Raw genomic sequence first — 21,562 nt, forward strand, 5'->3', positions numbered from 1 at the left:
ATACTCTCTCTTTTGAATTTCACTGCTCAATTATTTTGTTTTAAACAGACACGTATTTAATGAAGTGATTAAATTTCTCTCAAAGTTAAAGTGTTTTTTTGTCATATTCTTTCCCTTCATTTTCTTCTTTCTTTCTTTTTTTCATTTCATCGGAATAATATACTTTTTTAGTTAGGATAATTCAAAGTATACTTACAACTATTCATATACATTAAAGGATGCTTAAAAATCATTCATATATATAAAACTATAAACAAAGCTGATGGAAAATATTATATGTATTTCTATGGTTTTAATTTTTTCATTTATACTTTAGCAATAGGTTTAAAAACATCCGGCCTTTCAGTAATTTTAAAAAGTATTTTCTAAGCTAAACCCGAAACCCATAACATCTATCTCTACTCCAAATTAGGGGTGTTAACGAGCCGAGCTGAGCTTTGGTCTTAAAAGGCTATGTCTATGTTTAAATGTATCAGTCTGACCAAGCCTGTTACCGGTTATAAATATAATTATCAGCTTGCGGCCTGCCTTATTTACAAAAAATAAAAGCCAGGTTTAGCCTGTAAAACAACATGTTATCAAAAAATAAAAAATAAAACAACAAATATTTATCCAATCAGAATATACAATCAACAACACTAGCAATTCGATAAATATTCATAAATTCAATGTATATCCCAACAACATAATATAGAACAAAATCATTCAAAAAGTCTGTTTAACCAATAAAATGAGTGAAATGGATTAAGGAGAAAGAGAGAGCTATTACAAGTAGTATAAAAAATATAAAATATAAAATAAAAAATAATAATATACTAGACCAGCCTGAGAGGCTCTAAGGCCGAGCTTTTGAATTGGAGCCTGAGGCCTTTTTATTAAACAAGCTTTTATACAAGTTCAAGTCTGATACCAACAACCAATTTTAGACATGTAAACTCAGGCATTCACGAGCCGAGCCAAAAGCCACTGAAAGGCCCCTAGTTCGTTTAGCACCTCTACCCCAAATGATTTTATATGAACTTTTACCCTTTTCAAAATTTTATATTATTGTTTCAATATTAAAGTAGCTTATTTCATGGAGGTAGTCATACCTCATGGAATAAATAGCAAGCCGACCCTATTTTATTTTATTTTTTAAATAACACATGGAGATCGTTAAACAATTGCAAGAATAATTAAATAAAAAGCTAGTGGCTTCTACGCACATCTTACTATAGAATAGTGATGCGGCTTCACCTTATGGAATATACTAAGTAATATGCAAAAAATGTACATAATAGAACAAAGACAGGACGACAAGTCACTTTTTTTAGTGGGCTTGTTGATTAGTCCCATTTGCTCCAATACGAAAATATCCAATAATGGCTTAACCATTCTCAACAAAACCACCTTCTTAGCCATCATGGATATATTGACTTCAATTCAACCCTTTTTGGTCATGGTCATGCCCCTTTTGGTCATAATATCTTGAAGCCACCATGAACTTGAACATGAAAATTACAAAGAAAATTGGCGCACTAAGTCCTTGGATTCCTCCTAGTCATGCCCCTTGGTGTACGCACAACAGCATCACGGCGAGTTTTTAACAAGGCTTGACGATCCTTAATTGTTTTATCAAATAGTCTGTTCTCTGGATTCTCAGCATAGCACACATAGTAACAACTCACACATGCATGAGGCACTGCCATGGCTATCCTAGTCTGCAAATTCAAAAAATTGATTATATTATGATTTGATCACATGCTAATTAATCATTGCTAACTAACCAAAATATATATATATATAATAAAGTGGTCAAATGGGGGTACCAACCAAAAGGTATCCAATGAAGAATGTGAGGAGGGATAGGGTGGCTGTGAAACTTCGGTGTACTGTGTGAGTCCAAGCAGCCACAACAATGACACACATAGCACCACTGCAAACTCCTGTGAGGAAGCAAATTGAGCTGGTTATATCAGAGTCCACAATTTGCACCATGTCTTCATTCTCAAAGAGGGCCCAAGTGTGTTGGGATGCCATTACAAAACCTTTTCCATATGCTGCTATCTGTTAAGATCAATTAAAATATAACTTAAAACACTTAAAAGTAAATAGTTGGTCTCAAAACCATGAATCAGTCAAGCTGAATATACAGTTAAAAAAACCTTCAGGACAAGAGAAATGACAAATCCCGGTGTACAAGGCTCCCCAACTTACGAAGATGGGGTGAGGGTCGATTGTACACAACCTTATTCTTGCATTTTTGCAAGGAGGCTGTTTTCAGACTCAAACCCGTGACCTTCCGATCACAAGGAGCAATCTTACCGCTGCTCCAAGACTCGCCCTCTTCAAAACAAGAGAAATGATGACTATAAAATTTGAAAGCCGGTGGGGACCATACAACAAAAGGGGATAGTGGCCAAAGTGCCACTGTTGGCAAAAAAAAACACCAAAATGTCACGCCAACAGTAAATTTTGCCAAAATGCCACGTGGCATATTTCGCTACACTGTGTAGCGAAATACGTGTGCAAATATTTCGCTACACGGTGCAGCGAAATATGCCACGTCAGAACCAAAAATGCCAAGTGTCAAACAGGGAAAATTTCGCTACACAGTGTAGCGAAATTCTCCCATCTGACACGTGGCATTTTTAATTCTTTGCATTCTGACGCGGCATATTTCGCTACACCGTGTAGCGAATTATTTACACACATATTTCGCTACACAGTGTAGCGAAATATGCCATGTGGCATTTTGGCAAAATTTACTGTTGGCGTGGCATTTTGGTGTTTTTTTTTTCCAACAGTGGCACTTTGGCCACTGTTCCCAACAAAAGAATCCAAAGAGTATCAGATAAACCAAAGAAAATATTAGGCTTATAGATAAATTTTAGTGTTAATAACAAACCAGTACAAAATATTAAAAACAAAATTTCATTGTTCAAAATTCTGAAACCATTATTTATAAGCTAAGAAAACTAAACTTTAATACTAATTGAAGACTAACAATTCAAAATCTCTTATACCATAACATTGACTGAAATAGTGTCTTACACAAAATATGCAGTTATATATACCAATTAATTATTTGTTTGTGAATTTACCTGTACATATGCCCAACCATTGCCATTTCTGAAAACGGATTCCATCAGTCTCAAACAACAACGAGCACAACAAAACATGAACTCATCTTCTCCCTCAAGCAAATTCAGTGCCCTGGCAACAATTCTCAGTGCTTCAATTGTTGGCACAAAGAGAGACCCCAAACAAGCACTTCCAAGATTCCGGGTCAATGCTCTCTGAAAGCAAAATGGAGTACTAGATTGCATTCCTCTAAGGTAATACAAAGCAATAACCCTACTAACAGTGATATTAACAACATTCCTCATGACCTCTGTAGTCCAAGCCAAACTCAACACCAATGCAATGATGACCAAAGGTGGAAAATAGAAGTTCAATGCTCCAATCACTGCTAAAACCCATAGAGATATCCACAAGAATCCAGCCCAAAGCATATGATAAGTTGGTCGATTCAAATCGCGGAAGTTGGAGACAGGTTCAAGTGATAAACTCAAGATCTTACAACAAAACTTAATTCTATGACTAACCCAACAAGCATATAAGCCATTTCCAATTGCAAAAGCAATGAAACAAACACCAACACCATCAGTGGGAGCCTTTTGGAAGCAAATGAGAAGAATCCCTGCAGCCAGAGACATCAAAAAAGTAAACCACAATATGAAATGAACCATAAATGTGGGCCATCTCCTAATTGCCTCTTGCCAAATGAATGCCAGAATTATGCTCATAAAAGCTGCTGCTTCCACTTGAGGAAGAAAATACTTTAACACGTTTTTCTCTTTCCTCTTCATAGAATCTGATGCTTGGATAAGCCCTTGAATTCCCTTGAACACAAGAAAGCACACCAGTGCAATAGCTATAAACATGTGGACAACAAATAGAAACAGGGATATTCTATTGGTATATTTTCTGGAATTCAGGGTCACTGGTTGCTGCTGAAAAAGGAAAAAGAATCCATGAAAATCAAAATCAAACATTAGAAACAACAACAATACATAATCTTTGACAAAAACATTTAAATTTCCGTAAAGTATTTGACTTGAACAAGCCCCTTTTTATTTTTTTTTGCAAATGTAACAGAACCAATAACAAAAAAAAAAAAAAAACACTCACTTGTTGTGGTGGGGTTGGAGTAGAACGTGTGTGAGAACGTTGAGATTGTTGAGATTGAGGTTGAGGTTGAGATTGTTGAGATTGAGCAGCAGGAGGAGGAGTTGCAACTCTGGTGGAGCTATTAATCACAATCCTCAAAGGGTTAGTGGGGTTCAATCTGTTGAACCTAGAGAGATTAAATTCTTCATGATAATTATGAACATCACCACCATTACTAACATCATTGCTATGAATCACTCTCTCTTCAAAACCCACTTTCCCTTTCTCCAAATCCTTCACTTCTTCAACCTTATTCTTTGCATCCCCTTCTTCTCTCACTTCAGCTTCAGTTTCATTCTCTCTGTCAACAACAACCACCTACCACACCAACAAAAGAAAATGATAAGATAAAAAAAAGTTACATAAATAGCAACCCTTTTAAACACATAAAGCTAAAAAAAATTAAACATACAGGTTCTGCGGCACCCATTTGAAAGCTCAGTTGAAAGGGTGATGCGGCGGCGACAACGGCGGTGGTGGCGGTGTTGGTGTGTCCCAACAATGTTGTTGTTGTTGTTGTTGTTGTGGATGACGTTAATTGTTTGCCCTGTTGTTTTCATTTGGACTTTTTACAATTTATATTCCGTTCTCGAAAGTAACATTCTATGTTGGACCCACGGGTGTTAAGTAACGACCAGCACGCCACAACAGCGCGTGGAGACACGTACCAATGAACGGAAAAATCACTGCTTTCCACATGTCAGAAAAAACATAGCACGTGCAAATGTGATGAATTTTCACTAATTGCCTCCTTAATACTTTCACGTTTCATGATTCACCTAGTTATATTTATTTCATTATTTCCGATTTTTAATAGTATATGAGTTTAGTTCACTTTTTTTGGTAGGACATTTCTTTCTTTCTTTTGTATAAATCTGAAATTATTTTTATTCAATTTTTTTATCACCTTATTTTTGAAGTATGGTCTATCTCTTTATTAGAGCAATAGATGTATTGAACTTTGTCACCGAAAAAAAATGAAACTAATCTTTTCTAAGAAAAACATATCCTCTAATCCAAAAAAATTTCAATAATTTCGAACTTATGAAAAAAGCAAATCCTTGATTAAATGCTGTGACATATATGCAGTTTCTATTTATACTTCTCTCTCATCATTGTTAATATATCTATAACAATTGACATCATCTTATATAAAATGGTGTGACATAAAATGATCCACTTTTATAATTTTTATATATTTAATATGATGATTCTTTCCTGAAAGTCATTTTGTTTTTGGTTTATTTTTTCTTACATATTGTCAATAATTTATATTTTTCAATGTGAGTCATAGCATGCAACTAACATTCCTAATATAAAGGAATGTAATTGTCAAAATGCAAAACATAAACTTAATTTTTTTATTAATAGTCTCTTTAATACATTCACGTTTCATTTATTTTTTTACTTTTAAGGCTATATTAGTTTAATTCAAATATTTTTAATTTCAGCAATAAAAAGTATGCATTAAATAGTAAAAATTAACTCATGAAAATAGAATGTAAAACTTAAGGTGAGAATATATATGTCATTTAATATGCTCAGATCACGTAATAATTAATTAGTGGCGAAGCCACAAGACACTAGCTGATTTTCAAAAATATTATATATTTTTTAAAAAAATTATAGTATAATCTTAGTATTGATTGCGTTTTTAAAAATAATACAACATCCATGACCTCCTATAAAATGGTATGATATGGGAAGATTCATCTCCAAAAATTATATACTTCTTACGAAAATTCTTTCATGAAACTCATTTTCTTTTTCCTTTACTTTTTTCTTACAAATTATTAATAATTTATATTTCTCAACGTGAGTTGTAACATGTAACTATAGTAACTTCTATAAAGGAATGCAATGGTTAAAATCACAAAAATAAACTTAATTTTTCATTAACAACCTCTTTAACACATTCATGTTTCATTTATTTCTTTATTTTTTATATTATACTACTTTAGTTCATGTTTTTAATTTTAATAAAATATATGCATTAAATACTAAAACATTTACTCATGAAATGGAGCATAAAACTTAGGGAAAAGTGTCTATCATTTAAAATTACACAACTTACATCATTTCACTCTCACAAAGAGGTGGGGCCCACACCTTTATTTTTTTTGTCAACTCTCTCTCCTCCTTTATCTATCTCTTTCTCTCTCTTAAAATGACACAACTTTACATCCTTTAAAATTATACACACTTTTCCCTAAAACTTAAGGCGAGGAGATTCTCTCATGTTACATTTAATACATTTAGATCACGTAATATGAATCCATAACCTCATATAAAGTAGTGTGATATGGGAATATTCATTTCCAAAATTTATATATTTCCTATGATAATTCTTTCCTTAAACTCATTTTATTTTTCCTTACACATTATAATAATTTATATTTCTTCTCAATATGAGTTATGGCATGTAATTAATGTAACTTCTATAAAGGAATGCCATGGTTAAAAAAAAACTTAACTTTTCACTTATTGCCTCTTTAACACGTTCACGTTTCTTTTATTTCTTTATTTTTAATACTATATCAGTTTAGTTCATATATTTTTAATTTTAGTAAAAAAATATGCATTAAATACTAAAAATGTACTCATGAAAATGGGGTATAAAATAAAAGATGAGGAGACTATCTCATATGTCATTTAATATGCATGTTTAGGTCACATAATATGATCTCATAGTCTCATATAAAGTCTGTGATGTGGAAAAATGATTTTTCACTATTTAAATATTTCATATGATAATACTTTCTCGAAAATTATTTTATTTTTTCCTTACTTTTTCTTACACGTTTCTCAATAATTTATATTTCTCAATCTGAGTTCCAGCATGCAACTAACATCGTTAAAATGAGAAAACTAAACTTGATTCCCGATAATATAAAACTTACATCGTTAAAAAAAAATAACTTCTGTTAATTTTTCAATAGTTAAATTTTTATAGTCTTTTTATCATTGACTAAATATATTTTATGATATTATTGTAAGATACTTTTTTGAGTCAAAGGTAATAATTAAGTAACGTTATCACCGAAACCAAAAAAAAAAAAGAAATAACTAAATTAGTAACTCTAAGCTTGCTTGTCGATATCAAAATAATAGCATAGAATTAATATTGACAATAAATTAAATTAAATCAAATAAACATTATTTAATTCCGAAAAAGTAATAAAATGATGGGAAAAAGTTCATATCACAGGCTTGATATGACAAAAATTGGACTAATAAACAATGAGATTAATTTTTTCATTTTACATCATAGAATTTTTTCTTCTTATCCACACAATGAATAAGTGGAGTTTACAAAAAAAGTGAGAAGACAAAAAAATTAAGATGAGACCACCTATTAATTGTGTGTGTGTAAGAAGAAAAAAATTTCTAATTTAAAATATGAAAACTATTTCCCATAAACAATAGTATTTATTTTTTAAAATGTTTAGTTGAAAAAGATTATTTCCCAATGTACCAAAGCAATGGCAGAGGCAAGAACTAGAAGGGGTGATTCACGACGGATTCAGAATCCGTGAAGGTCAAATGAACGGTCAAGATTGACAAAAGAAGGGTGAGAAAGGACAGGAACTGTTGATGACGACGAAATTATGATAGGCTTAAACTTTGGGATCCCAGAAGACAAAGCAAGAGGAAAGAAAAGTTAAACACGTATGCAAAAAGTTATGGGTACCCCACCACCTAACTTATCAAGTATATGTCATAAAATGTAATTAAAATAAAACACTAACTAGTAATTTATTTGGTGTAAGGAAGGATGTATGTCACTGTTATCTGTATTAAGTAGTGGAGTGCAGTTCCCAAAAAAATAAAGAATACTTGCGTGGTGCTACTTAATTAGAATATATATATCTTAAATTTCTTATTTTTTATTATTTGGTTACAGCTAATCTTGTTAAAACTCTTATACCCGTATATTTCAACTTTATTATTAAATAATAATATGAAACCACGTGGTAGAGAAACGTGAATCAAGCATTTTCCCTCGCATTTCCGTGCATAAATCATTTCTTTTAGTACAGACAAATTGATTTTTGGACACATATTTCGTATAAAAATCGAATTAAAAACCTTTCATCTCTAACAATATGTTGCTTAATCATAACCCAGTTAATAATTGTGCAAATCGTCAGGATTAGTCTTCTTCTTTTTTAGTACATCGATATAATTACTTTTTTTTAGACGGACTGCAACTCTTTGATGTTCCCACAAATTCGGATCGACTATAAAATTAATCCAAAGTTTGAGAGAGATTGTAGGAGCAATTGCATCATATGAAAGCTTTAAGATCATTGTGGTATGGATATAAAGGATCATCATGATTTTATCATTTACCTCTTTGTTGGCACAGATCTCTGAGATGCTCCACACTCATTGTTCCTTTGCGTGACAGTGCGAACTCATGAACTACTGCGTCACAGCACGAATAGGTGTTCTAGCAAACCTTCCAAACTATTTTCGAGCAGTGTGGCACTAATCAGTTCTGAGTTTGCCTCTTTCTCACAAATGACCTAGGAGGCTGATGACTTAAGTGGTAGTATTTAGATGGGTTCCAAGAAACCCTAGCTCTAAGCTCATTGGGCTTCTAGGTTTCTTGGGCTCTTCTTATACTAATGACACATTTGGACTTTAGTAAAAGAGCATAAACCTAACAATCTCCCACTTACTCTTTTGGATACAAACTTAAGTCGAAAAAACCCAAGACCATGTAACCCATAAATCATCATCTTTCTAAAAAAACACTTCATCTCTTGTCTCAAGCTTGCTTAGGGATCTACCATCTATTATTAATCAAGGCTCCTAATAATCAACGAATGATTATCTAATTCAGTGCTACTCCACTAAAAGCCCGAACTTGAACTCCAAGATTAACAACACTTATAACATGAATATGCATCGCCCCTTTGTACAATGTCTATAATTGATTGACAAGTTTTCTGTAACTCAATCAATTATTTATTCTCTTGACTATGATAGTTTCTCTAATGGATTACATGCACTAGCCAGTGTCTTTAATATCCAAGTACCGAAACATATCAAGGGGACATATCCTACAAATTTCATGTTGTTTATCTCATAAATACCGATAATCAAATAATCTCACTCTCAAAGTACAGAATTATTCGCCGTCAATAGATCGAACCTCACTCGTTGGTAAATCAAAGAATGAAAACTATTTGATTATCTATTTATAATAAACTCAGGATTAAGAGAAATTACATAAATATAGTTAACTGGAGATTTGATACCTTATGACAAAAAAAAAACATTAATCAAATCTATCCTTGATCCTTTCAATGTGAATGTTAATTCACACCAATATTTTACAATGATTCAGAAAAAACCATTTCATAAAATATTGCAGCTTAAATAAAGTGCCCAACTTTATTTAACAGCTATGAATCTATTCATCAATTGTGAGAACCTATGATCATGTCCTCCATGAACGTATCCATATGATCATATACTCCACAATTGATCTGGAGGTTGATGTTTGTAAATAGTGTGCAAAATAAATAAATAAAACCTTATTTATGAAATTCAGAAAATGATTTCATTGTTTCATTGTCTTACTCCAAGAGCACAATGAAACCAATAACTCCCACTCGCTTAATGCAAGTCTGGGATCCTCTTAAGACCCAAAGAAGTAACATGCCTCTTGAACACAAGTTCAGGCAAACTCTTAGTAACTGGGTCTACAAGATCCACCTTTATTCCTATCCTAGTTGAGTAAAACTTATAGCTCGAGGTTGATTTTCCTGAGTCAATATCCACTTGAAATAATTGAATTTGTGAAAACTCAGCTTTTCAAGACTCCCACTAGAATATACCAGGATATAATCTCTCGTTCTCCAAAGATACTTGAGTACATGCTTAACAATAAACTTAGTGTTCCTCTAGATCCAGAATGGTACCGTCTCACTACTCCCACTGTGTGACAGATGTCTGGTTTAACACCCAATATGATATGCATGAGACTACCTTTGCCAAAGCATAAGATATCCTGCTTATGCATTCTTCCTTCTCAGGAGTCTTTTTTTTTTTGAAATATTCCAATCGGTTCATTGCTTCGCAACTAATCCGATTCGGGACAGGTCTAGGATTAAGGCTTTAAATCCCTTCCAAAGGTGGTACTGGGGAGATTCGAACACATGCTCTCACCCCCACCTACTTAGCTCCCATGCGCCAACTGAGCTACCACCATTTGGTTACTCCTTAGGAAGATGAATCCCACATCTGAGAATTATAATTCTTCTCTTAGAATTCTTATATTGAATTTTGGCAAGAGTTTTGTCAATGTAAGTAACCTGAGGTGATGCCAACAACTTACTCTTCCTGTTTCATAAGAGTTTTATACCAAGAATATAATTGGCTTCCCCAGTACTTCCATACCAAAACACTAACTTAGCCAACTCTTATGTTTGATATTACCTCCACGTTGTTTCCAATAAGGAGCATATCATCTACATAAAGTACCAGAAAAGCTACTGTCTTCCGTTGGATCCTTTACATACAAATACACATCATTCATCAAGGTTCCCTCAAAATCAAAATTTTGATAACCTGATCAAAATAGATGTTCTAAGACCTAGATGCTTGCTTAAGTCCATGAAATAGACTTTCACAACTTGCATACCGTGTGTTCCTGCCCATTTGCTATAAACCCTTTTGGTTGTTGTATGTAGATATCCTGACATCCAACTCCCAAAATGAAATCTCATAATTGAGACTTATAGCAGCAACTAAGAGAATCTGGATAGACTCAAGCATGGCATCTGGCAAAAATTGCCTCCAAGCTAGCTTTGAAGGTTTTCACCATCCTGTCCATCCTCTCTTTATCTTTTATGTCCACATGCACCTAATGGGTTTTACCTCTCTTGGTGCCTTTACTAGGGACCGAATGGAGTTGAAATACAAGTATTCCATCTCATTGTTCATAGCTTGAGCAACACTTGATCAACAACATCTTCTAGTACATTATCGTAACTAGTAGGATCAATGTCATTCAACAAGAGACAACTTGAGAGTTAACAAGGTTCTCTCCCACTACGAATGTACTGCACTAGACCTTGTGTATTTATAGGTAAAACAAAGAGTAGGTCAAATGGTGGATCTTCAATTTCTTGAGGATCCACTTATTCTTGATATTGTTCCTCCACATGTGATACTAATATTTCTACTAGCTTCACTTATATATTATCATGTTGAATTTCCAATTACGGTTTCCTTGTTTGTTCACCTAGAGATATATTTATCCCCTCTTGAACAATCAAGGGAACAATGGATGAAGCTTCTAGAGATTCTAAAAATTCTTGATCTGAGATAAATCTCATCAAGAATAACCTTACTTAAGAGCTTATATGTAGTCCTCCTTTAAGAAAATCATGTGAGTGCTCACTTAGATTATCTTGTCCTTAAGACTAAATAAGAAATCATCCCTGGTTCTCTTGGGGTAACCAAAAGATATGCACTCTTCCGTACAAGATTCCATCTTATTTGACTGTTGTTGTAGGACGTGTACCACAGCACCCTAAATCCAAATATGGTTTAATCTGGGCTTACACCCTTTCCATAGTTCTTTAGTGTCTTTACAACAAATTTTGATGGAACCAAGTTAAGAAGGTACATCTCCTTCTCTTAGGCATCTCCCTAGAACGTTATTGGTAAGGATGAATGACTGAACATGGACTTCACCAAGTCTAGAAATATTTGATTTCTGCATACTGCAACTTTATCCAACTAACGTGTTCCTAGAGTTGACAGTTATAAAATTATCCCCTCTTAAATCAGGTAAGACCTGAACATACCAGACATGTAGCCAACACTTTAGTCAGACCAAAGTGTTTTGATTTGAACACGTACATGCTATTCTGCCTAAAACTTAAACCTCTTGAAAATTTCCAAAAGATTTAGACTTATGGCGCACTAGGTTTATCTGTCCAAATCCAGAGTAACCATTCATATAATGAAGTACTCACCACCTTTTCTGGCTTAAACACTAATTGGTCCACATACATTAGTATGTACCAATTCCAGTTGAATATTTGCGCAAATCCCTCTGACCTTGTAAGATTGCTTAGCCATTTTACCTTCCAAATATGATTTACATGTAGCTTTTAGTTCAAAGAATATGGAACTTTTAGTCCCTCTTTTAACTAAAACATGTTTCCTACTTGAGGTAATGTGACTCAATCACAAAGGCAAAAGTTATGTTTCATTTGAAACTTTTATTTCTTTGGTGAATGTTCTTGTTCATCATCTTTTCTATTCAACATAATAAATTAAATGGGATATATAACTCAAGTAATAAAGATAATTTAATATACCAGAATAAAAGAAGATGAACATCTTATTGAAACTGAGGAATTAAATTATATTGTAAAACCATGTTTCCACAAAACAACTAACAGAAATAAAATTCCTCTTCAAATCCAGAATAAATAAACAGTCATCCAAAACAAAAGTCATATATTAAAAGATAAAATAACTTGTTCTACTGCTAATGCAGACACAAGCTCCCCATCTTCAAGCTTAAAATATCTTTGTCCAATGGTAATAGGCTCTCTATGGTTGAACCACTGCAAAGATCAACAAACATTGTTAGTGGTTCCTGAATCATAGATTCATCCACTAATTAAGCCTTTTAAATTACCCTTACCTTTTTCTTTTCATCACCTCTGGGCAATCTTTCATCAAGTGTCCCTTCAGCCTGCACTTGAAGCACTTGCCTTCCGGCTTCTTCATTGCAACTGGTTTGACAACTGATAACCAAGTCATTTTGTTCTTGTTACCACCCTTGGGTTTCCCTTTGGATTTAACAAGACTCTTAGCAAAACTTGCACTGACTGCATTCTGTCTAGCAGAGCTGCTAGACGCAACAAACATGTCATTAAGAGTCTGAAGCATTTCTACTCCAGTCTTAATCATGTACACTTGCTTCTACCATATCTTCCCTCTCCCAATCTGAGAAATGCATCTTAGTTTCCTTAGATGCACTTTCTATAGGTTGTCGTGGCTTTGGTATGGTAAGGACAAAATTCATCTTTTCATGTTTAAGAACAACATCAAGGTTCCTTTTCCATTCCTCGAAGTTTGTACCATCGAGAGGTTTTTGACTCAAAATCATAGGTAAAGGATTAAAGGAAGTCATTTTCTGAAAAAACATATAAAGCACACAATTACAAACAAATAATGCAATAAATAAATGAAGTACAAGTAGATTCTCATAACTACTCTTGTTTATTGTTAACAATCCTTCAGTTTATCTTTACAAGGCTTACGTTGGGCAAGTCACTTGTAAGAACTAAAATTGTTATTTGGGCCTTCGGTGCCATTACCAGAGCCTCGTTGGGAGGGTTAATAACTTTACCAAAGTTGAATGTAGTTAACCATTGTTTGATTTCAAAATTATCTTTAGTATCTAAGCATTACCGATGTTGGACCGTACAATACTTTACTAAAATTTTGAAATTATTAAGGTCCAATCAAATAAAATCCATTCATGCTTATCCGTTGGGGATTCACATGACCATTGCATTAATGGACCCACAAGTGGAGCCCACGGGTTTTAAAATTAAATAATTAATTTTAAAACATTCACTCATTCAATATTTTTATTTGAGAATTTTCATAAGCTATGTCGAATTCATTGTTTAATTTATAAATTATCTTTAATAACTTAGTATTGCCGACGTTGGGCCGTACAATTACTTTATTAAAATTTTGAAATTATTAAGGCCCAATAAAATCCCATCACGCTTATCCGTTGAGGCCTCACATGATTCTTTATTGATAGGCCCACAATGTGTAACAGCCCGTTGTACACCGGTATTGTTCACATTAATTATGATATTAAGCGCAGTTACAATCCCAGCAATTCATTTATAAAAATGCGAGTAAACTTTTTTCGTTTATTACGCGAGCATTTAAAACAATAAAAGCGTAATAAATAAAAGTTGTGACCGTAACTGTAACTCTTTGCGGAATAATTATTTGAACTACTTTTACAACTTATTTTACTTACCACAAGTCACTAAGGGGTTCCCATAAACCCACTTAGCTAATTTCTCACTTTTACGTTCTCTACCTATCTGAATATGGTTCGGCCTTTAATTTTCTGAGGACAAATCGCATTCTCCAAGCCTCCCATATTTTGATATTTCATTCTACACTCAATTACCTTTCTAGGAAGCTATCACACGAGTTATTTAGAGCTTGTTTGCTCCGGATATCGCCATTTGAAGTTGGACAAGCAAAACTGCCTACCAACCACAAAACAACTCCAAACATCCCTCACTCAACGAATTACTGCAGAAAATCTACTCAACCATTTGCTCTCAAATTCTTATACAACAAACTAGACACCACAATCATCAATTTTATATATCATACACCTAATTTGACCAAGAAACGAAGCAGGAATAAATTTCCCAAAACCGGTCCAGAACTGCCACATGTGAAGTGAGCAAATGGGTAGTTTGCACTATCTGCCTTCTACAGGCCGACGTCCAACCCATATATTTACCAAATTTAACCACAAGATAGAGGACATCTCAAGATTTAAAATGGAGTATGGCATGTCCCTATCGGACCTTTGTGGAGGGAGATATGCTCTCCCGAAGATCGCCTAAATTATGCCAATTTCTAGAAAATTCGCCAGAGTTTCCTTTGTTTTTACAAAAATCCTCAAATTTGCCACTGCAATCTAAGACTTCAAATGTACCTAATAATCATTGGGTGGCAAACACAAGGACCAGCAATGCCTTGGGGCTCTTACAACCCATCACAGTTTATATTCAATTACTCTTCTTCCATCACTTTACTTATTATTTTCAACTTAACATGTTTCAATCACCATAATCTGTTTGCATGCATTCTTTACATCATAAAACATAAATCTATCCTAGATTAGGCCTATTAACCTTTCATCATGTTACATATCTCCATATTACAACAATTCATGTACAATTACAATTCTTTCAAATGACACCTTACACTTTACAATTTATAATCTTCAAATGACATAATACATATTCCAAAATAGACATGGTAATTCAAGACTAAACGTAGGCAAAATAAATCATGAACATAATGATACCATAATCCTAATCTCATGCATTGTTCCTGAGCTAAGTCTAGCCTAGGCCCAATGGCCAACAAAATGCAAAATGACAAATCCTATGTCCAATCATCCTATGGGCTTCTTGACCGCCGCTCCAACTCCACTGCTACCTCCTGAAATAAAGTCCCCAGAGCGGGTGAGATATACGAATATATCTCAGTAACCCAGAGGTTCCAAAGTATACTCCGCCCAATGGCTCACTTCGATGCATATAAACAACATAAAATAACATCTTGAAAACGGGATAAAGCAAGGGATTTAGAGAAACTGGAGAACATATGGATGCAAAATACGACGAAGCTGGAATGGTCGATGTCAATACCACGCAACGTCCTGCCTAATGGCTCGGCATATAAGCCTACGGGTCTCAACCAATACGTGTTCCTAGAACATCCAACCAAGGCACCCCTCCATCCATATACACCCGAGACTTCCTAGTGTGCTCCCATCCGGATCACATACCACGACCCTAGGTCAACTGGAACTCCCTCTCGGAGACCTATCCAGTGGAAGTCCGCAACGCCCGAAGGAAAACTGTCTACTGGCCAGAGACTCGATACATCCTATGTACCAATGTACATACTAAATGCATGATCATGTTATTCTACATTACTTACATACATTTCCTACCATCATCCTCAACGGGCATGGTGGAACACACAAGGGGATCAAGCCCTAGTACCAAGAGGTTACCTGTATAGTCGTCTTCACTTAGCTCCCAGTAATATATTCTCCGAGCTCATTATACAGCAGAAATGCCTCAATCCCACTTGGTCCGGGACCAAGGGAAATCCACCGAACTCACGGTTCGGGGTTCAAATCTACGTACAGCAACCTACAACAACCATGTACGAAACATCAATACACGGCACATCTATCAAAATACAAAAACGTCAAAAAACCTCACCCACATAAGGTAGGTTTGGCCTACATAGTGTTATTTTGCACTTTATTTTTCTAAATATTCTTTCTCATTTTCTTAGGCATCCTTAGGTTACCAAAAGGCCATATCAAGTGCCACTTTTCATTTTTCGTCATTCAAACGTCGTTTTGCCAAATATTTTGCTCTAGGTCCAATCACCCACTCAACACTACCAAATATTTTTCCATTGGTTTTCCAACCTTCCAACCACCACACAACCCATCTAATTACCATTTAACACATAATACATCATCCAAGTAATTTCAACAACATCATTTCCTTTCTTTTCCCTTAATGGTCGAATTCAACAATGGTGTACTCCAATGAATTTCAATCAATTTTTAACTACTTCATACCTCATACAATCCTATTATATCATCATACAACTATACCACAATCACATTACACAATCCCAACAATAATCTCAAACACAAAGTCATGACACCATCAAATTTTTGTAAGTTAAAAAGCATAATTTTCACCAATAATTTTTATTGCATTTATGGCTCCTACACATCATTCTGAGACATATTCATGTTCAAACATTTTTCATTTGAGCTCTCTGACAACACAAATCAACAAAAGCCCCTTTAGGGTTCATGAAAATAAATCTTCAAATCAATCCATGAGAGTTGTTGAAACTTACCCACAATTACGTCACAAGACTCCTCCTAGAACTCCACAAGCAAAAGCTTAAGAATTCAACCCCAAAATCACAAAATTCCCAAAAATTTCGTGGCTGTATATGCCTCTTTTCTCACAATAGAGAGGGTTTCAAGGGAAACTAATCGGTGGAACGGGTTCGGGTGATGATTTCCATCGAATTTCAAGACAAGAATCGTCCGATTCGGTTAAGGATTGATGAAGTTATGGAGAAAATAAAAAAAAAACAAAAATGAAAGGGGGAGGGGGGCTGTCATGGTTTGTGGAGAGAGAGAATGGAAGGAGAAGATGATGAATAGGACATGTGCTTAGGTGGCTTAAGTGGTTTAAGTGAGGTGGGCCCCACCGCCACCTCATGCGATTTCAAACTAACTTGAATTTTCCTCTGATTCCGCTAAACGTCCATAAATTCCCAACCTATTTAGAAACTCTAATTTTTAACATTTACCATTGTCCTTTAATTACCCTTGATCAGATGAATCCAGAGTTTTCCGGTCGTTCGGGGAAAATGTTGTTTTAAGCTGTTGCGCGCGCCGTAGGCACGCTTCCCCAAACTTACTAATTTCCATCAATTTTCATAAGAAATCATATTTCCTAGACCTATATACCATTTATAACTTGTATTCAAAACCTAGAGCTCAAAACTCAATCAGCACGTTTTACGGTGCAATCGTACTGCAGCATTTTTACCCGGTAAAAACATTATTCAATGAATTTTCTGAAACTTGCCTATCCACTCAATTTTTCGTTCTGAACCATTTCCAGGGTTATTTTTATCATCTGAGACCTTCTACTCAATTTCCTTCCTAGGGTTGTGTGAATGGCTAATTTACCGTTTTGCCCTTTCTTTGTATTTAGGCCTAATTTTCAGGATTTTCACTAATCATTCCCTTTAATTCTCATTTAATATATTAATTTATGATTTAGAAATGTGAGGTGTTATAATCACCCCACCTTTTAGAATTTTTTCCTCAAAATTAAATCATACTTGTTCGCTAACTCAGGATACAGCCGGAGAATCTCATCCTCCCATTCCCAAGTAGCCTCCTCAGGGGTACGTCCTTCTCTTTTACTTTTACCACATGCATAACCTCCTTTTTGCAATATCTATAGTTCCCCAATCCTTCACAATACTTGTCTCTTATGGTGCTATGACCTTTTAATTCACAATACTTTAAATTTTCCATGGTTCACGGTTGCACTTTCACTAATTTATAGGTAATAATTTAGTTATGTTACAAATTCGTCTACCTAACCTCACTTCCTTTTTATCTTTATCTTTTTATCTGACCCAAGATCTTGCACAACAATATCAGACGATCCCCAAGTATATTTATCTGTCATTTCCTGAACATTTTAACTCACACTTTCTTTAGTATTCCATTCCTTTCACTGCCACTACTGTTTCAACCATACTCCAATATACCAGTCTTTTCCATTAATGTTACTAATCTTACCATTTCGTTGCTTCCTTAGCTTTCACACAAGCACATACTTTCTAGTTTCAATGGCACTTTGTCGTATCCTATCATTCCGACTCACATTAAATTCCATACTTATATACTTTATTTTACTTTGTCACGTGTCTTCACCTCTTCTTAGATAATCACAACTATATCTTTCTCTTTGTGATACGAAACTAACAACCATCATCATAGTTTATATTTCCGATTAGCCATTTAAGGTCCTTCAACCACAAACCCACTCATGAAATTTGCCACCTACAACGTCATATCAATAATTTTCACCCATTGTTTGTGTATCTATCAAATCAGTCATCTCCAAGCCTAACACAAAATCCATCAATGATTTCCGCATCAAAGGTCTTATGCCTAATATTTTCACCAACTAACCATTTTTACTCATCATTTTGTACCATTATTATAGATTCAACATCTTTTTCATTCATTTATACCTCCATTTCCTCGTTATCGACATTTTTATCATGGATGTCCCACTTAAAATACTATATCATAATCCTCACATATAAGTCTCCTCATATTGGTAATCTCCAACATAATCGTTCTATCACCTGGACCTATTTTCATCCTTAAACAAATTTCTAAAATTTTATCAATACCGTGTATCTCCAAAGGATATATCTCTCTTACTTAGCATGTATCACATACCGTGCTCCAAGTCATCCATCGAGTTATCAACCTTTATTTAATCATCATAATTTAAGTTACTGATCCTTATTAAAAAATTTCACCTAATTCCATCACAACTAACTTCTCATGAAAGGCCATCAGGCCACCATCTTAACTGCACATTTCTTCCTCATTAGTCCTTTCTAATATAACATTCACTCAATTCATCAATATTAACAAGTTGCTATTCTTTACCATAGGGCATGAATCCCCAATAAACTTCACACTTTCCTTGGAACCCAAAATTCATGTCACCACACTCGGTGTACACATACACACATCCCCTAGTGCTCAGAACTCGTACCTCAAAATACCTTCTCATGACGTCTCATATATTATATTCCATTTGATATATTACTGTTCACTTAAAGTTACCTAATATCACATCTTGCGCTCTTTACACGACACAATCCTCCCAATACAGTGGGTAAAAACATTCCCAGGTTAAATCCCTCGATCTCTTGCTGTCCTAAGGGCCCCAGATGTAAATGACCCACCGATAAGAGAATCTACCCTTATGATCCATGCAGTAATAGGTAACCTACCACTAGTTGCCCCTGTGCTAGGAGCATCCCCAAATGTTTCTTATTTGTGCATTTATATAAAACACCTCAACTATACTAGCAGTCCCATAAATGCGGAATACTTTCTCGTCTCATATTACTCATATAAGATAATAATAGTTTCCGGGAACATAATCCGCACGGAGATAGCCATACACTCCGGGCACATAAGCCGCACAGAGATATCTATACTATCAAGTCGTATAACATGCACCCAGTGCACAGAAGAATTTATATTTATAACATATCTGTATATAACAGCCAACGTGTACCCAGTACACACCATATCACACATGAACCCAGTCCATTTGGTGCCTGTATCATACTCGTATATAACGGCAAAAGTGTTTTGTATATCCACATAAGCTGCCCCCATAATCATAGTAGTAGTAGTATTATAACTATATCACATATACGTATAGTCCCTTAATTCTTCCTTGATTATTCTTCTCACAGATCGTTTACTCTTTTATTTTGACTCGTCATCTGACATGGTTCATATTATAATCTATATTCCATGAATTCAAAATTTTTTTCTCAAGGTTCTGTACACATCCCACATCTCTTAATATAATGTATCACATTTCCCACATATAATTCCCATCACACAGGGATTTTCTAAACACCACTGTCAATCTCAGAGAACTAGTTACACCTCAGTCCTTGCACAATAATTGTACATCAGTCCTTGCACTAATTTTTTTTTTACGTCAATCCTTGTACCAACAATTACCCGTCAGTCCTTGCACTGACAATTATATGTCAGCTCATTTGTTAATCTTATCATTCTCATTTTGATATTACACATTAGCTCTTTCGCTAACCACATAATTTCACACTCTATGCACATTTTACACATTAGTTCTTTTGCTAATCACTTAATTTCGCACTATATGCTCCTTAGTTCATACACTAATCACATGATTTCACATTAAGTTGTACATTAGCTCATTCACTAATCATACCATCTCACCTTGTTGTTGTACAGCAATAACTCACAAAATCCTGTCACCGCTCTAATCCATTGTCTGCTACGGCTCACATAAACCTACACTCAATATTGTAGAGCAACCCATCAATTTTCCTGCTCACTTCCACCCTTGGTGGTTGTAGAATATTCATTACATTGAAAATACCTCCACTCTGTCTATCAATCCATATCAAATACCAAATGATTTCACAAGTACACTACTATTAGTAGTATATATATACAGATCGCTAGATCATAATTTCTTTACAATTCTCATTACTATCTTACATATGATTATACAATTCAACCATCCTATCCATTTTATCATTGACAAGTCTTTCAATTTGAATCGACGTTCATTAACTACAATAGTGTCTTCATTGTCCATTTATCTTATGTCATCCATGGCGATTCTCTCAACTTCTCCCCTATACACAAAATACATAGTTAATTCATCTCGCCTATGTTTAGTCAACACTACCTCCTTTTGGACTTGATTTCCCTATTTCAATATATCTCAATTAACATTTCACTAGCATAATAATTTCAAGTGGTCAAATCCCTTAGGATTACACATCAAATATTCCATTTATTTCTCTACATTAACCATCCCAATTCATTCAAGTGTACACCATCTATCAGGGACTTATAACTTCTAATCAAACATAACATATTCTAACTCGTACCTAAGCATACAAGTTCATATTCTCCAATAATTCATCAGGTTCTAAGTCACTCACCTTAATGAAGTCCATTCACCAAGTCCACTTGTACATAATTGTTATACTACACTACACTACACATATACATAGAAATTTTACCAATACCATCTTCATATTATAAACCCATCTCAATTATATATTTATTATCCACAGTACTACAAAATTCGCCTATGCTAATACCGTACATACCATAGGTTTGTTTACAATTTTTACTTATAAT

At 34.5% G+C, this 21,562-nt stretch overlaps 1 protein-coding gene across 4 annotated transcripts; it reads right to left on the bottom strand.

Annotated features, from left to right (window-relative positions):
- Positions 1-1,121: 1,121 nt before the first annotated feature.
- Positions 1,122-4,749, bottom strand: LOC133311884 (protein PNS1). 4 transcript variants are annotated; one of them, XM_061513013.1, is made up of 5 exons: positions 4,625-4,749; positions 4,174-4,530; positions 3,084-3,992; positions 1,813-2,046; positions 1,122-1,700 (listed from the first exon to the last, which is right to left on the bottom strand). In XM_061513013.1, the coding sequence occupies exons 1-5, from the start codon at positions 4,640-4,642 to the stop codon at positions 1,518-1,520; spliced, it is 1,701 nt and encodes a 566-aa protein (XP_061368997.1). In that variant the 5' UTR covers positions 4,643-4,749; the 3' UTR covers positions 1,122-1,517. The 4 variants fall into 4 exon arrangements, with proteins under 4 accessions (XP_061368997.1, XP_061368996.1, XP_061368998.1 ...); XM_061513012.1 differs by having other exon boundaries at positions 3,084-3,995; XM_061513014.1 differs by lacking the exon at positions 4,625-4,749 and having other exon boundaries at positions 3,084-3,995; positions 4,174-4,291; positions 4,393-4,500.
- Between the last annotated feature and the right edge of the window lie 16,813 nt (positions 4,750-21,562).

The sequence above is a fragment of the Gastrolobium bilobum genome, unplaced genomic scaffold (assembly GCF_033153095.1).
Source record: "Gastrolobium bilobum isolate Gb01-03AN ecotype WA unplaced genomic scaffold, APGP_CSIRO_Gbil_v1 utg274839, whole genome shotgun sequence".
NCBI classification, from domain to species: Eukaryota; Viridiplantae; Streptophyta; class Magnoliopsida; order Fabales; family Fabaceae; genus Gastrolobium; species Gastrolobium bilobum.

Coding starts and splice junctions, on each gene's coding strand:
- LOC133311884 (XM_061513012.1), bottom strand. Junction 3,996..4,173: donor CTCCAACCCCACCACAACAA/GTGAGTGTTTTT, acceptor TTCCTTTTTCAG/CAGCAACCAGTGACCCTGAA. Junction 2,047..3,083: donor ATGGTTGGGCATATGTACAG/GTAAATTCACAA, acceptor TGATCTTAACAG/ATAGCAGCATATGGAAAAGG.